Source organism: Ailuropoda melanoleuca, chromosome 6, assembly GCF_002007445.2.
Source record: "Ailuropoda melanoleuca isolate Jingjing chromosome 6, ASM200744v2, whole genome shotgun sequence".
Taxonomy (NCBI): Eukaryota; Metazoa; Chordata; class Mammalia; order Carnivora; family Ursidae; genus Ailuropoda; species Ailuropoda melanoleuca.
In genome coordinates, this window is record NC_048223.1 from 43,677,133 (window position 1) to 43,695,138 (window position 18,006).

At 49.9% G+C, this 18,006-nt stretch overlaps 1 protein-coding gene across 5 annotated transcripts in view; it reads left to right on the top strand.

The window, feature by feature from the left end:
* The first annotated feature begins 51 nt into the window (after positions 1 to 51).
* ACSS1 (acyl-CoA synthetase short chain family member 1) overlaps positions 52 to 18,006 on the top strand; it is a 66,150-nt gene continuing 48,195 nt past the window's right edge. Inside the window, exons 1-2 of one of the 5 annotated variants that reach the window (XM_034662355.1) lie at positions 52 to 494; positions 13,884 to 13,980. In XM_034662355.1, coding sequence (XP_034518246.1) covers positions 203 to 494; positions 13,884 to 13,980 — 389 coding nt within the window. In that variant the 5' untranslated portion in view covers positions 52 to 202. Of the gene's footprint in view, positions 495 to 13,340; positions 13,463 to 13,883; positions 13,981 to 18,006 lie in introns of those variants that run through there. The other 4 variants (XM_034662356.1, XM_034662357.1, XM_019809999.2 and 1 more) reach the window with 4 other exon arrangements.

Here is an 18,006-nt window from a genome sequence, read left to right on the forward strand (position 1 = left end):
CCTCCGCGGACCTCTTCTCTAGGGCAGGAGAAGGGGTGGGGTTCGGGGCAGGCTCCGGGAGGCAGCGTCCTACAGGACAGGCGCCGGGAGGAGTGGGTGGTGGCCAAAGGGAGGAGACGGGGCGGGGCCCGCGGAGACATTAAGGGGCACCCCGAGCTCGCTGCACCTTCTTGGGGCTCAGTGCCTCCGGGCGTCTGGCGAGATGGCGGCGCGGGGCCTGGGCCGCAGCGTGGGGCGGCTCCTGGGCAGCTTGTGCGGGCGCTCGGGGCAGCCAGTGCGGCAGCTGCGGGGGGTCAGCGCCTCCGCCGCCGCCGCAGCGCAGCCGGGCTCATACCAGGCGCAGAGCGCACAGGCGGCCCGGGTGCCGGCCGCTTTCTGGGGGCCGCTGGCGCGGGACACGCTTGTGTGGGACACCCCCTACCACACCGTCTGGGACTGTGACTTCAGCAGCGGCAAGATCGGCTGGTTTCTGGGAGGCCAGTTAAACGTGTCTGGTGAGTGGGCTGTGGGGGATCCAGGGCGCCCCCAGCTCACGAGGCCCGAGGGGAGTTAACAGCCGTCCCGGCGGGTCACGGCCCCACGGGAGGCCCCTCCTGCAGTCTTCTGTTTGTCGCGCTCTCAACCGTGGCGCCTCGCCGCCCCCGCCCCCATCCCATCCGGCCCCCGGAGGCTCCAGCCCGGGCGCTGCCACCCCGGGCGCAGACGCCACCTTCCCCGCCGCGGCCTGAGCCTGCGGAGACCCAGCCTGGCGTCTGTTCGAGTCGCCCAGCTGCTGGCCTTGCCCGCGCGCAGCTGCTCTGTTGACTGTCTCGAGTTCAACTACCGGGTTCCACTGCACTGCGGAGCGCCCGCCTGCATAGCCTCGGGCTACCCCTGGGCCAGGCTGGGGTGGAGGGCGCGGGGCTAGCAGGTGTCGGCCAGGACTTCCCCCACTTCTGTCCCGGGGAGAGGCAAAAACGAAAAGCGTCTGACCTGTCACATCCAGTTGTGGTTCCCAGAGACTTGCTTGGGGAGAAACTGCCCATGTAAACAAACCTAGTGGCAGGCAGCGAGGTCTGAAAAAATCCGGCCAGCGGGAGCAATCAGTTATCTTCTTGCTCCCTTGCTTGTGGGTGGGAAGGAAGGAATGGGTGTCTCCCAATTGACAGTTTCCGCTGAGCACTGCCTCCCAAGACCCAAGGCTGGCTTTAGACCTGATGGCCATTGAGATCCCAGAAACCAGCTCCACCAGTCAGTCACTCCTCTGGTATTTGCTGAGATCGAACCCACTAGTGTTTCCTTAAGATTTGGGATGGAGGGTGTGTGTACACTGTACCTCCATGCCACAAGGGGAGAAGGTCCAGGGACTGGAGGCAGTAGTGGCCAGGCAGGATAGGCCTGGAGTTGGTCACCCAGGGCAGAATGGGACTTGCAGTAAGGTGCCTAGTCAGAGGGGCTGCCTGCTGTCCTGGACTATGGAGTTGGATGGGGTCTAGGAGGTGTTTAAGGAAAGGACCTGCAGATCTTCATGGCAGGGCATGACTGGGCCTGAACTTCTAGGTAGGATCTGTTGTCTGGCACAACTCCACCACGTACCGGCCCAGTTTTTCTACTCCTCTGAATTCCAGTCTCCCGCCATATAAACTTCAGGCAATAATGCCCACCTGCTAATGACTCCTTTAGTCTGCTTGTGGGGACACAGTGCCAGAAAGTATGGAACAGCCCAGCATTTATTGGTGATCAGTAAGTCGTAGTGAATTTAATTTATTATATTCAGAAAAAGCCATAAAATTATGGGTAGTGTGTTGCAGTTAACTTTCAAACAAAGAAACTTAAGGGAACTTCGGACCAGATATATGTTTTTTCATATTGTATATTACTTTGCTGATTTAATCAAAATGAGTCATTTACTAGATAAGTGTTTTCTCTAAAATTGAGTCAGCAGCAAGTGTCCTTGAACTAGTGGGAAGAAAACCAAACCCTTAGGTTTGCGGAGTTGATGGAATGTGCCTTCGGAGGGTGGGAGAGCAACTCACAGCAGGAAGGCTCTGAGTGCAGCTCCTTGGGGCTGCTTCTGGATGTGGGAGGCCTGAGGCCACCGTGAACATTCCTGGCCAGCTTGTGTGCACTTGCCACCTCTCACTCTTTGATAAGACAGTGGGATGGACCTCATGGGTCTCGTGAACCTCACTCAGTCAGGGTCGGGTGTGGTCAGCAAGCAATTCTTCTGCTGCTTCTTTCCTTCACTTATTTCTCCTTCATGGCTACATAGCCAGCAGTGAGCTTCAGAAAACTGTTGTGTAGCAAGACAGCTTTTCACAGCCTCCCACCTCTCATGCATATGCCCACCAACTCCTCCGTCGGGAATATCTCTGCCCTTTGCCAGTGTCTGCAAACCACAGAGGCAACAGCATGGAAAAGGGCCAGGCCAGGTCAGAGCTGCCCTGGAAACCACTTAAAAAGTTGTGGAATGTATGGGGGGTGTTCTGGCCTGATCTGTAGTCAGCACAATGACGGCTTGTTCCAAAGAAGTGTTGCTCTCAAAACTGCCATTACTCCTCCAGGAGGATCTGTACTAGCAGTTCTCAAAGTGTGGTCCCCAGACTAGCAGTGTTAGCATCATCTGGGGACTTTTTAGAAACACAAGTTTTCAGACCCCATCCTAGACTGTCAAAAACTGACCGGGGTGTGTCTAGAAACCCTGGGAGTGGGGCCCTGCCATCTCTATGGGTTTTGTTTGTTTGTTTTTTAAATATTTTATTTATTTGAGAGAGAGGCCTGAGAGGGAGAGGGACAAGCAGACTCCACAGTGAGTGGGGAGCTCGACATGGGTCTTGATCTTACGACCCTGAGATCATGACCTGAGCTGAAATCAAGAGTTGGACTCTCAACCAGCTGAGCCACCCAGGTGCCCCGCATCTGTGTTTTTAACAAGCCCTCCAGGTGCTTCTGATGCACGCTCAAGGTGGAGAACCACTGACATACAGATCCCAGACCAGCACAGATGAAAGCACTTCTAAAGTGAGTAGGATTGGGATTAGGGTCCTGGAGATGACTCCTTTAAGCAAGAAAAATGGTATATGGGTGATGTAGTACAGTTCAGTTGTCCAGGGTGTGTCTAGAATCACACCTAGGTTTGAATCCTTGCGTATCCAACCGCCCCAAGCTTAGCGGCATAGAGCAACAACCATCTTATTACTCTCCAGGATTCTGTGGGTCAGGACTTTGGACAGGGCCTGATGGGCAAGCCCTAGGGGATGGCTTGTTTCTGCTCCTGAAGGCTGTCTGGGGCTGTTGCATCTGCCCTGCTTCTCACTCCAAAGTCTGGGGCCTAGGCTGGGATGACTGTAGACTGGGCTCAGCTGGAACTGTGGGCCGAAGCACCTACACAGGGCTTGTCACAGCATGTCACTGGGCCATGGAACATGGGCGACCAGAGGTCTCAGAGACCAATACTCAGACCAATACTCAGAGCCAAGCTGCTAGGCTTCTTCCAACCAGCAGTGTATGACTTGGGGACATCTGGGGCTGTTGTTAGCGGCAAATGAGAAAATGCTTGTAAAGCATTACTTGCACCCAATCACTGGCTTTTGTTATTTATTAATGAATCATGGGAAAGGCTGTGACCTTGAACTTGGCCTTCAGCAGTGTTACTAGAATGCTGTTTCCTCTGAACACGACCACATGGGTTTGAGTATGATTAGTCTTGGATAAGCAGGAAGGAGCTGGGGAAGGCATGCAAATGGCCAAGCTGGCTCTCAAAGTCCATCCTGGGGCTCTGGGATAGCCAAGTCACCAGGTGGGGTCATGGTGTCAGAGGTCCCCTGGGCAGGGCAGGTAGAGCCTCCAGGTTCTTCTATTACATTTATGTAAAACTGCTTTGCAGAAGGTTCTTTGGAAAACCAAGATCTAAAAAGGATACCTTTTTTTTTAAATTAGGTTTTTTATTTTAATTCCCGTATGGTTAACATACAGTGTTATATTAGTTTCAGGTGTACAATATAGTGACTCAACAATTCTATACATTACTCAGTGTTCATCACGATCTTAATCCCCTTTGCCTATTCACCCATCCCTTCCACCAACCTCCCCTCTGATGTTTGCAAATGACATAGCTGATAAAGGGTTGGTATCTAAAAAGGGTTCTTACCAGTGTTTGAAATTTGCCTCTGTCTTTCCCAGGGCTCAGTGGGTAAGTTTGTGCTTTGTGGCACATAAGCTGAGGAGGTCAGGAAGTTGAGAATCGAAACTGGAGGGTAATGATGTGTTGCTTTCAAAGCACACAACTAAATTCTGTTTTCTTTTTTTTTCTTTAAAACGTTTTAGTAATTAATGTATTTGAGAGAGAGAGAGCGCGTGCTTGTGCTTGCATGAGCAGGGGAAGTGGTAATGGGAGAAGCAGATTCCCCATTGAGCAGAGAGCCTGATTCCATTGATCCCAGGACCCTGGGATCAGGAGCTGAGTCGAAGGCAAATGCTAGTTAACTAACTAAGCTACCCAGACGCCCCTAAATTCTGTTTTCTAAAGACCAAATTCTGGGGTGCCTGGGTGGCTCAGTTGTTAAGCGTCTGCCTTCAGCTCAGGGCGTGATCCCGGAGTCCTGGGATCGAGCCCCATATCGGGCTCCTCCCCTCGGAGTCTGCTTCTTCCTCTCCCACTCCCCCTGCTTGTGTTCCCTCTCTCACTGGCTGTCTCTCTGTCAAAAAAAAAAAAAAAANTAGTGGCAGGCAGCGAGGTCTGAAAAAATCCGGCCAGCGGGAGCAATCAGTTATCTTCTTGCTCCCTTGCTTGTGGGTGGGAAGGAAGGAATGGGTGTCTCCCAATTGACAGTTTCCGCTGAGCACTGCCTCCCAAGACCCAAGGCTGGCTTTAGACCTGATGGCCATTGAGATCCCAGAAACCAGCTCCACCAGTCAGTCACTCCTCTGGTATTTGCTGAGATCGAACCCACTAGTGTTTCCTTAAGATTTGGGATGGAGGGTGTGTGTACACTGTACCTCCATGCCACAAGGGGAGAAGGTCCAGGGACTGGAGGCAGTAGTGGCCAGGCAGGATAGGCCTGGAGTTGGTCACCCAGGGCAGAATGGGACTTGCAGTAAGGTGCCTAGTCAGAGGGGCTGCCTGCTGTCCTGGACTATGGAGTTGGATGGGGTCTAGGAGGTGTTTAAGGAAAGGACCTGCAGATCTTCATGGCAGGGCATGACTGGGCCTGAACTTCTAGGTAGGATCTGTTGTCTGGCACAACTCCACCACGTACCGGCCCAGTTTTTCTACTCCTCTGAATTCCAGTCTCCCGCCATATAAACTTCAGGCAATAATGCCCACCTGCTAATGACTCCTTTAGTCTGCTTGTGGGGACACAGTGCCAGAAAGTATGGAACAGCCCAGCATTTATTGGTGATCAGTAAGTCGTAGTGAATTTAATTTATTATATTCAGAAAAAGCCATAAAATTATGGGTAGTGTGTTGCAGTTAACTTTCAAACAAAGAAACTTAAGGGAACTTCGGACCAGATATATGTTTTTTCATATTGTATATTACTTTGCTGATTTAATCAAAATGAGTCATTTACTAGATAAGTGTTTTCTCTAAAATTGAGTCAGCAGCAAGTGTCCTTGAACTAGTGGGAAGAAAACCAAACCCTTAGGTTTGCGGAGTTGATGGAATGTGCCTTCGGAGGGTGGGAGAGCAACTCACAGCAGGAAGGCTCTGAGTGCAGCTCCTTGGGGCTGCTTCTGGATGTGGGAGGCCTGAGGCCACCGTGAACATTCCTGGCCAGCTTGTGTGCACTTGCCACCTCTCACTCTTTGATAAGACAGTGGGATGGACCTCATGGGTCTCGTGAACCTCACTCAGTCAGGGTCGGGTGTGGTCAGCAAGCAATTCTTCTGCTGCTTCTTTCCTTCACTTATTTCTCCTTCATGGCTACATAGCCAGCAGTGAGCTTCAGAAAACTGTTGTGTAGCAAGACAGCTTTTCACAGCCTCCCACCTCTCATGCATATGCCCACCAACTCCTCCGTCGGGAATATCTCTGCCCTTTGCCAGTGTCTGCAAACCACAGAGGCAACAGCATGGAAAAGGGCCAGGCCAGGTCAGAGCTGCCCTGGAAACCACTTAAAAAGTTGTGGAATGTATGGGGGGTGTTCTGGCCTGATCTGTAGTCAGCACAATGACGGCTTGTTCCAAAGAAGTGTTGCTCTCAAAACTGCCATTACTCCTCCAGGAGGATCTGTACTAGCAGTTCTCAAAGTGTGGTCCCCAGACTAGCAGTGTTAGCATCATCTGGGGACTTTTTAGAAACACAAGTTTTCAGACCCCATCCTAGACTGTCAAAAACTGACCGGGGTGTGTCTAGAAACCCTGGGAGTGGGGCCCTGCCATCTCTATGGGTTTTGTTTGTTTGTTTTTTAAATATTTTATTTATTTGAGAGAGAGGCCTGAGAGGGAGAGGGACAAGCAGACTCCACAGTGAGTGGGGAGCTCGACATGGGTCTTGATCTTACGACCCTGAGATCATGACCTGAGCTGAAATCAAGAGTTGGACTCTCAACCAGCTGAGCCACCCAGGTGCCCCGCATCTGTGTTTTTAACAAGCCCTCCAGGTGCTTCTGATGCACGCTCAAGGTGGAGAACCACTGACATACAGATCCCAGACCAGCACAGATGAAAGCACTTCTAAAGTGAGTAGGATTGGGATTAGGGTCCTGGAGATGACTCCTTTAAGCAAGAAAAATGGTATATGGGTGATGTAGTACAGTTCAGTTGTCCAGGGTGTGTCTAGAATCACACCTAGGTTTGAATCCTTGCGTATCCAACCGCCCCAAGCTTAGCGGCATAGAGCAACAACCATCTTATTACTCTCCAGGATTCTGTGGGTCAGGACTTTGGACAGGGCCTGATGGGCAAGCCCTAGGGGATGGCTTGTTTCTGCTCCTGAAGGCTGTCTGGGGCTGTTGCATCTGCCCTGCTTCTCACTCCAAAGTCTGGGGCCTAGGCTGGGATGACTGTAGACTGGGCTCAGCTGGAACTGTGGGCCGAAGCACCTACACAGGGCTTGTCACAGCATGTCACTGGGCCATGGAACATGGGCGACCAGAGGTCTCAGAGACCAATACTCAGACCAATACTCAGAGCCAAGCTGCTAGGCTTCTTCCAACCAGCAGTGTATGACTTGGGGACATCTGGGGCTGTTGTTAGCGGCAAATGAGAAAATGCTTGTAAAGCATTACTTGCACCCAATCACTGGCTTTTGTTATTTATTAATGAATCATGGGAAAGGCTGTGACCTTGAACTTGGCCTTCAGCAGTGTTACTAGAATGCTGTTTCCTCTGAACACGACCACATGGGTTTGAGTATGATTAGTCTTGGATAAGCAGGAAGGAGCTGGGGAAGGCATGCAAATGGCCAAGCTGGCTCTCAAAGTCCATCCTGGGGCTCTGGGATAGCCAAGTCACCAGGTGGGGTCATGGTGTCAGAGGTCCCCTGGGCAGGGCAGGTAGAGCCTCCAGGTTCTTCTATTACATTTATGTAAAACTGCTTTGCAGAAGGTTCTTTGGAAAACCAAGATCTAAAAAGGATACCTTTTTTTTTAAATTAGGTTTTTTATTTTAATTCCCGTATGGTTAACATACAGTGTTATATTAGTTTCAGGTGTACAATATAGTGACTCAACAATTCTATACATTACTCAGTGTTCATCACGATCTTAATCCCCTTTGCCTATTCACCCATCCCTTCCACCAACCTCCCCTCTGATGTTTGCAAATGACATAGCTGATAAAGGGTTGGTATCTAAAAAGGGTTCTTACCAGTGTTTGAAATTTGCCTCTGTCTTTCCCAGGGCTCAGTGGGTAAGTTTGTGCTTTGTGGCACATAAGCTGAGGAGGTCAGGAAGTTGAGAATCGAAACTGGAGGGTAATGATGTGTTGCTTTCAAAGCACACAACTAAATTCTGTTTTCTTTTTTTTTCTTTAAAACGTTTTAGTAATTAATGTATTTGAGAGAGAGAGAGCGCGTGCTTGTGCTTGCATGAGCAGGGGAAGTGGTAATGGGAGAAGCAGATTCCCCATTGAGCAGAGAGCCTGATTCCATTGATCCCAGGACCCTGGGATCAGGAGCTGAGTCGAAGGCAAATGCTAGTTAACTAACTAAGCTACCCAGACGCCCCTAAATTCTGTTTTCTAAAGACCAAATTCTGGGGTGCCTGGGTGGCTCAGTTGTTAAGCGTCTGCCTTCAGCTCAGGGCGTGATCCCGGAGTCCTGGGATCGAGCCCCATATCGGGCTCCTCCCCTCGGAGTCTGCTTCTTCCTCTCCCACTCCCCCTGCTTGTGTTCCCTCTCTCACTGGCTGTCTCTGTAAAAAAAAAAAAAAAAAAATCTTAAAAAAAAATAAAGACCAAATTCTGAGTCAGAATTTTTTTTTTTAAATATGGGTTTTCTTACTTTTAAGCAAGGGTGTAGAAAAACTATTTTTAATTGAGCATAGAGATTTCTGGATGGTTTTTGGAGCCTGAGTGGAAGCTATGGCAACCATGTTGCTGTAGTTTCCTCCTCTTTCTGATTGCACCTCCCATAATTCAGAAGGCAGATGCACAGAGAGTGGCAAGATGCTGCATTTCTGTGCTTCCTTTTTCTTTCAGTGTTTGAAGTAACTTTTCTAAAGTCTTTCAAGGAAGTCTAAGTGGAAGTGCAGCCCTCGGTCTCAGGAGAAGGGTCCTCCTGAAGAGACCGAATTCTTCCCAGTCGTCAGATGCACGACTTACTTTAAATAGCAGATGCTTCTGGAAAGTTGGCAAATACAATTTGTCACTGATGTAATTTCTTAAAATGTGCCAGGGAGATTTTCTATTTAAAGAAAGCCCATTGTGAATCCTTTTGTGAATATTAACTCCCTCATTTCTTTTTATTAAAAGTGAATTTCCCTATGTGAGTTCACTTAAAGTTGGGGAGGGGAAGAGGTGTGTTTAAACAACTGACAAGAGTTCTTGAAAATTCCTACCTAAGTGTGTGCCATTTTATAATGGAGATGAGAATCCTATTGTAATCTTTTTTTAAAAACAAAACTCAGGGGCACCTGGGTGGCTCAGTCAATTATGCATCTGACTCTTGATTTCAGCTCAGGCCCTAATCTCAGGCTCTTGGGGTCAAGGGCTGCAAGCGCGTCTGGGTCCACATTCAGAAGGGAGTCTGCTTGTCCCTCTGCCCCTCCCCCCCACTCATATTCTCCGTCTCTCTCTCTCAAATAAAATAAATAAAATCTTTTTAAAAAATCCCTCAAAACCCATGAGCCACCAGCAGGCATTTGCTTAACTGTTTGCAGATTTGTGTTAGGCCCAGGGTGCCGACCTGTTCTTAGGAACATGATGGAGCCTCATCTCACCTCATCCTCGTGACACCAAGGTGAAGTGGTCGGTGGTCCTATTGTACAGACATGGAAATGAAGGCTCCAATTCACATACAGTGATGTACAGTATGGAAAATGCCCAAAGCCACAGAGCCTGCATTCTTCCAAGGAGATGAACCACATATCAGCAAGCAAGTGACCTTACACTGGGGTCACTTGCTCAAGGTTTTTAGAGCTGCTAAAGGGAGAATTCTGATATCATCCCCTCCACCCCGACCCCATGATAAAGGAATCTTAGGGACATGGTCCCTGTCTTTAGGGACTTGTGACCCATATAGGGGAGGATTTAGCAAAGCTAGCATTGTGTCCCAGAGTGGGGACCACTGGGCAGGTAAGTAAGCATTAAATGGTGTGAGCCACCAAGTGACAGGGAGCAAGACGTCACTTGGGAAATTGGAAAAGGCTTGCAGTAGGAGGTGGGGTTTGAGCTGAGCCTTAAATTGCACTAGGTCCTTAACTGCTTGTTCTTGGAAATGGAATTTTCTTGTCCCACTGCCCAGTTCTTTGGGTGGACGCTTTGTTTCCAAATGTGGAGAAGGAAGAATTTCCTTCCTTCCACCCTCCCTCCCTTCTTCCTTTCCTCCCTACGGTTGAGGCAATAGCAGGAACCATGCCCATGTATTACAGGGCTTTGGGGCCACTGTCGCCCCAGGCCCTGCACTGTGCCTTGTGCACATGCTTGTGTCATCTGAGTGTCATCCGTGGCAGCTGCAGAGGCTGTTTCTCTTGGGAACACAGTAGCACCATCTGACCTCATGCAGGAAACCCGCGAAGCATCCAATTCCTACCATGTCTCCGAGTCAGGAGCCATCACTCCCACAACGGACGAGGAAAGTGAGATTTAAATTAGATAAGCAGTGCACCGTCTGCAGTTAGCAAGTGGTTGGACAGGGTCCAGACTCCAGCGCGTGGATTTTCCCTATGACTCCAGGCTGCCATCCAGCAAAGTTCTGGCCTCATGTCTTATAGAATGTCTTTAATTACTCCTGTCCCCAAAGGAAAAAAGAAAGTCCCCCCTGCCCTGACCCAAATCTGGACTCGAATTTGTGTAGTTGTAAGCATACGTGTCTGTCTTCTGGAGCGGGTCCTGGACTGGCAGCAGTAGCAGAACGTGGGATCTTACTAGAGGAGAAGATCTGCATGCCCCCACCCCCACCTGCTCATTCAGAGACTCGGGGTGGGGCCTCACCATCTCTGTGCTAACAAGCCCTCTGGGGATTCGGGGGGATTCAGAAGCATTAATTTAGACTAGAAAGAGACCTTGAGAGAGAAAGCCACTAAGACAAGAAGAGATCTGTTCCCTCTCCAGTCATGGAACCAACCTGGTGTCATTTAGACTCCAGTGTTGCCCTCCAGCTCCAGGACTCGAATGGTCCATCCATCATTCAGAGCTGTGGTGTTTCTCCGCTCTGTGCTCTGGGTTAGGCTGCACACATATAAATATGGACAGGACATTGGATCCCTGTCCACAGAGGGGCAGCAAGTATAACAGCTCAGGAAAAGTTAGAGGGAGGCATGAGGTCCACAGGACGTGAAGCGGTCAGTGAGAGTGGGAACGTGTAGGCCAGACCTGCAGGAGTTTGGGCATCAGGTGAAGGGCAGCAGTGTGGGCAGTAGGACAGTGTCCCCCAGGCAAGGAGAAGCAGTGCAAAGGCCCTGAGGCAGAGAGGCGCTCACTAGACTCAACATGATCGGTGGGGGGAGGTTAGATCACATGGAGCCTTAGCGGCTGCTTGTGGAGCACTTCCTATGTGCGGGGGAGGCACATAGGGAACACTGCACCTGGGGCTCAGTGCTGACCTGCCTGGATTCCTGCCATCCATCAGCCCCAGAAAGACAGAGATACACGGATGGTCTCACTGACCATCCAGCCACACTCTGGATACCCAGTGTCCATCCCATGGCAGGTGTGCCTCTGCTGCTTTCTGCAGCTCTGCCTTCCTGCTTGGTGTGAATCAGGTGTGGGATGCCCTGCTGGGGTCGGAGGCTGTGACGGTCTTGGCTCGAAGTTGGGCAGTCATTCATGGGGTGAGAAGTATGTCCTGGTGCCCTGGCTGCAGTGGGAACAGACAATGCGGGGAGATGAACCCTGGGTGAGGTGTCACGGGTGATTTGAGGCCCTTCCTGCTGCTTTCTGGCTGTGGCCTTGGGCAGGTCCCTGGACCTCCCAGAGCACCTGGAAACGGTTTCCCAGGCTACCCCTGAGCTGCCCACTTTTCAGGGTGACCCAAAGAGTCACACTCAGAGTGGGAGAAGGTATTTTAGAGCAGGCTTCTTGGATAGGAGCAGATTTAGGGTGAAGCTGAGGGTTTACTCCTGTAACCAGCTCGCCCGTGATGCCTGAAGCAGCCAGAAGCCAGCGAGCATTCACGTGCAGGTGGGAGCAGCATCCTCCTCCAGCTGGACCACCCACCCCATGCAGTGCCTGGCTGTAACTCAGTCTGTGGGTTCTCAGCTGGGCACTTCCAGGCTTGTGACCTGCCCAGGTCACCTCTTCCAAGTCCATCACTTAGGTCCTCCCAGGCCAGGCAGCAGGAGTTGGGTGTTAGGGGTGGTGGGCTGATGGTGGGAGTGGGGAAGTGGGAGATGGTCACTGTTTCAACTTCCAGGCAGGGTGTGGCCTCAACTGCTGGTTGCCCAAGAGATGCCAGAAATCTGTGGTTTTAGTGTGAAAACTCTTGATTTCTAAATTTTGGACTGATTGACACACACACACACACACACACACACACACACTCTAATATCAGGCTTCTTGTATAAATCCAGGTTTTGCCACCAACCTCCTTCTCGGTTTGACTTCTTGTATTTTCTATCTTCTATTTTTATGGTATTTCTTCTCTTCTCTTTTTCTAGTAATTCAAAGAACTTTCCGGTATCAGTAAGTAGTATTAGTATTAATAATTCTTCCTGATGACTTCTATCTTTGTTTATTAAATTTTTTGAGGTATAACTTATATACATGTTAGGAGCCAGAAAGTTCAAATAAAAATTTTTTTAAAGATTTTATTTATTTATTTATTTGAGAGAGAGCACAAGTGGGGGTAGGAGCAGAGGCAGAGGGAGAAGCAGGCTCCCCACTGAACAGGGATCCCAATGTGGGGCTGGATCCCAGGACCCTGAGATCAAGACCTAAGCTAAAAGCAGACGCTTTAACTGACTGAACCACCTAGGTGCCCCCAAATGAAATTTTTTTATTATAAGAGTAAATGATATATAAAATAACACAAGAGGGAAAAAATGTAATTCACACACAACAGCTAGGGTATATAAATATTTTCATGTGGGTTCACCCTCTCAAGAATTATGAGAATCACATGATCTTTTATGGGTATGGTCTCCCATAACTTTTGTCAGGACAGTTACTCCATCAAGAAATATTATCTAAGTCCCCGTAGCTCATTGCATGGTCTTATCAGTTGATAACAGTACCTTGCATTCATACAATAGCACTTCAACTTTGGTTTTTTATTTGATTCCTATCGTAGTCCTGTGATTAGACATGGTAGATAATGCTTCTCCCATTTGTATGGGAGGAGATTGGAGAAGATAAGTAATTGCATTCAAAGAAAAAAAAAAAAAGAAAAAACTGTATATACCTGGACAGTATGGGTGACCCTGAAGACTGGGTGGGCAGACGGCTGCTGGCTACAAAAGCTACTTGCATTTGTTGATTCCCTCCTGAAGGGGAGTGAGTATGAAACCTGGCTGTGAGGGCTGATAGGAAGGCACGCCAGCATGAACCTACCAGATCAAAGCTCACCTTGAAATCAAGAGTAATGAACAGGATGTTAGCAAATTACCCGATCCTACTAATCTTCAGGTTTACAGTAAACTATCAGAACGGACCTGTTTTTGCAGGCAGTCACGTGATCTGAGCTTGGGTAACAGAGGGGGCGGGAAGCAGAGTCTTCCGGAAAACCAGCATGGCATTTCCCCATCATTTCATCACTTGTTGGAGCATAGGCTGGTTTGTAGGGTGCTGGCTGGACATCTGAGAGGGGACATGAATCCTTGCCCTGGATTGCACCTGCAATGGACTCAAGAGACTGCCGCATGAACTGTGTACTGAATCAGGGGTGGGCTGTTTGCATTAAACTTTCTTTCCAACATCTCAGGTGACAGCATCAGCCCCAGCTGCATGTTAGAACCACCCAGGAGGGAGCCTTGAAAACCACAGGGCCAATTGGGTTGGGGTCCCTGGGGGTGTCCTGGGTGACGCCCACATGTGGCCAGGGTTGGGACCACAGATGTGAAGCACCTGCTTCAGAGTATTCTCAAGGGATCACCCTGCACCTGTGAGATGCTATTTGTGTACTGGTTGTCTTGTTTTGCCAGCTCTGACAATCACTCTCCTTGCAAGGAGGTAGAACCCTTGCCTTTGAGGAGTGTAGGGTCCATCTCAGTGGAGAGTAGCACAAGCCTTGGCAAACCAAACCCTCCCCTTATCCAACTTTAAAAGCACCAAGTGTAACATCTGTAAAACCTGTTTTTGTGCAGTCAACTGCTTGGATCAGCACGTTCAGAAGTCTCCAGAGAGCGTCGCTTTGATCTGGGAGCGGGATGAGCCCGGAACTGAAGTGAGGATCACATACAGGTACCGTGTGTCCCCTGATGACATCTCAGTACCCAGCAGGGTCTCCTGGGCCTTCACGTCTCTGTTTGTGGTGGGCACCAGCACCAAACACCTCTGCGGGGCTGTTAGCAGGAGCAAGACTGCCCACCTTGGAGGAGGGCTGCCCTTCTTGTTCATCATGGCAATACTTGCTGCCTTTTGGTTCCCAAGGAAAGTTCTGGCTCTTTGGACACAAATGTGATGAATGTTCAGGGTATGGGGAGGCTTTTGGCACAGTCCTGTGTGATTTTGTCTTGTTCTAGGTGGAGGTCATCTTTGTATCAAGGGACATGTTTCAGCTTTGGAAATGTTCTCTGGTCCCAGGAAAGTAAACATGAGTGCAAAGTGAATGAAATACATGCTAGAATAAACAAATGAGCCTACTCAGCCTCTTCTCTGCCAGTGCTCTGAGAGGGGGACTGTAAATAAGATCGTGCCATTTAAAGGGGGGTCCTCCTGACATTTGTGTTGATTCTTTAGATAAGTTCTTCACACATTCCATGTGTCAAGCACCTTTCTGGATGTTGTGTGCGTGTCGGGGGTTTGAGGGAGCCCAGCACCCAGGAACAGTAACCCAGCTTCCTAAGGCACTGCCTCTTGCTTGACTGCCTTGCTCAGGGATCTCTGTGGTTTGTCCCTGCAGACCAGTGCTTTCCCATTTCCCCCTGGGGATAAAACCCCCTTTGGTTAAGCCTAAACTTGCCTTTACAATGCTATCTCAGACCCACTGTGAACCTGAGTTGTATGTCCTTTATCACCAGCACCACCCCTCCCCTGCAATCAAGTAATGCTCATTCTCCTGGTGGGCAACTTGTGACTTTTCTGGTCCAATCATTCAACAAGTTTCACTGAGTGCCACTATCAGTCAGGACAGGCTGGGGTATGCGGTGCTAACAAACAGTCCCCAAATGCATGGTAGGGTGTGGTTGGGTGGTCGCTTTAGACTGAACAGTCAGGGAAGTCCTCTCTGAGGAGGTAACATCAGAGCTGAGGTCGTGTTGCCAAGAAGGAGCAGCCAAGATTGGAGGAAGAATTCCCAGGCCCATCCAGGACCGTGAATGAGTGCAGGTGTCCTGGGAGCAGAGAGAAGGTGCGTGTGACTGGGGCAGTGGGAATGGGGAGGGGTGGAGGGTGGTAGGAAGACTGTTTAGGGAAGCAGGGGGCCTGAGAGCAACAGTGACTCCCCTGCCAGTTGGGTGACTTGGGGGCCATTGGGCACCCCTAGGTTTGTTTGTTTCTCAGACTCACGTTTTATCACAGACCAAATTCACCAAACCTGGTATAATTGTACTCAAGTTGACTTTTGGATGCAGCAAAATGATGTTTGTTGATCTGCTGCAGCTCCTTGTGGGCACCACCATACCCATCCCCCCATCCACAACCCTCGGATGTCACACCCTTCACCACTGTCTGCATTGTTTGCTCACCTGTCTCCGCAGCCGGCCTCCGTGTAGCCCACTGACCAGCAGCACTGGCCCTGGGAGACTTGGGCCCCACCCCAACAGCTGAGCCAGACCCCCAGGCCCCTGTGCGCACTTGAGTTTGGGGAGCACCACTCTAACAAACAAACTGGCTTCACCGTTCATTACTATTACCAGCCCAACTTGATTTATGTTTAATTCTTTAGTAAAACATTAAGACTCTGGGTGGGGGTAGACGGGCTTACCGCCCGGATGCTGGAGATAAGCTGGTCCGGTGATGAACCATTTTCCTTCTGTCACTGCCTCAGATGTGCCTGGGCCCCAGGGACAGCCCCTTGGCTGGCCATCCCTCCTGTGCACACTAGTCAGGGGTCAGTAGCCTTGGGCGGTCTGAGGGCTGGGCTTGAAGTGGCCTGCGGAGATGTGTGGTTTCATCTGAGCCACGGGATATGGTCAGGAATGCAGCAGTGTGTCGAATCTCAGAGCAGCTTTAGTTCCATTGTACCAAAGCAGCCCCGGGGCAAGAGACATGCTTGTGAGTGCAGGCAGAGTCATCATCATTCTCTCTTTAAACAGAAGCAGACTTAGCCTGGAATGGTTTTACAAACCTTAGCTGGGCCGAGGGCCAGATGGCTGCCTCTAGTTGCTGCTCGAGGAAGAAGAGAAGCGTGTGTACGGGTTGTTTGTAATGGCACCTAGTTTTTGACAGACCTGGGTTAATTATTCTCCTGGTCATTTTAGGTTTTGACATGAGATTTCTCCCTGCTGAGAGGAGAGCCACCTAGACATTGGTGCTGGGTGTCCTGCCAGCATATAAACTGCCACTAAAATAAAGTGCTTTCCTGCCCAGTGTCTCATGTGGTGGCAGCCAAGGTGCCTTTGTCAGCCTGAAGACCAGGTTTCAGACTTGGAGCCTGAGCCCTTTCAAGAAACTCTATGGGGCTGTGGTTTTCAGAGACTGGCATGCTGGGAACCACACCCATGGTGTCCGTTTGGATGTTGGGGGTGGCCACTCCGCCCTCTTCCCCCACTGTGACCTCAGGCACAGAAGGGGGCAAGTTCAGGGCACCTGGGCGCTCAATGGGTTAGGCATCTGCCTTTGGCTCAGGTCATGACCCAGGGTCCTGGGATTGAGCCCCATGTCGGGCTCCCTGCTCATCAGAGAGTCTGCTTCTCCCTCTCCCTCTGGCGCACCCCCTGCTTGTGTGCTCTTTCTCCCTCCCTCCCTCTCTGTCTCAGATAAATAAATTAAAAAAAAATAGAAGGTGATAGATCAGCAAGTGCAGGACGCACCCCTGGGACAAGTACTATGGCCTTTGCTCTAGACACGGGGGACCTTCAGTCTGCCGTGGTGAGGCTGGCACGGTCATCTTGTGAAGCCCTGTAGTCTCCCGTCTGTAGAATGGGTGATGGTCATGACCGAAGTGATCCTACCTGTAGGCACGGGACGTGATGAAATGTGTTGGAGGCAAAATTAGCACTACTAAATAAAAGTAGCGATGATCACAGCGGTAGCTACTGTTATCCAGTACTTTCTGGGTTCCAGGACTGTTTTAAGTATCATACCTGAGTTATTTTATTTAAATACCACAACCTGTTTAGATAGGAATTATTATTGTTCTTGTTATTTCCAACACTTTATTATAAAACATTTCATAATTTCAAAAATTTCAAGCAGTTCACCTACTGTGTACTTAGCACCCAGATTCTACCCTTAATGTTTTATAATGTGATTTGTGTGATTTCCCATGTGATTTATGTATCCATCTCTCCGTGAGTCAGTCCATCTTGTTTTGGATGCATTTCGGCAGCACAGTATTAACTAGAGTTCATTGTGTGTTTATTTTCTCTCTTTTGATGTGAAATGTATATGCAATGAAATGCACAAGTTTACATTTGCTGAGTTTTGATCAGTGTGTACACCTGTGTAACTCATATCCTTATCGAGATATGGAATAACGACCCCTGTCCGGAGGGTCCTCGTGCCCCTTCTCAGTCACTATCCCTACCCTCCCCAAACACAAACAACCACTGTTCTGATTTTTTCCCAAATAAGTTGTCAAGGAGGTTGATAAGGAGGGGACTCCAAGACAGGAGTAGATTGCCTCTCCCTCCTGGGGCTGCTGAAATTTTTTGAGGAGTCACATTCCTGGAGAATCATGGTAGAGCTTGTGATGGGGACCAACAACTCCTGCCTAGCGACCCTGGTGACACCTCCATACTGCTCACCAGAATCTCCACTCATCACCTCAAGTCTGGGCAGACACATGTGCACACATGTGCACACACACGGGTGCACATGTGATTGTGCACTCACACACATACATTTTAAGTGAGCTCAATTTCAAGGCACGTTTCTCCAACTTGTTCTTTGTGTTTGGGATCCGTCCTCGAAACGTTCTCTCAGGGGGCAGTGAGGGCCCTGCCACCTGTTCTGGGAGATGTGCCCTGTGGTTGCCTGTGGGTGGACTCCACGATTTTGAATACTGACACGTATTTGTAACCTTACCTCCCTTGGGCGGGGGAGGCCTGGCAGGATTGGCTTTGGGAACCCTGGGGAAGCCCCATGTCCTTGCCTGTCTCCCCC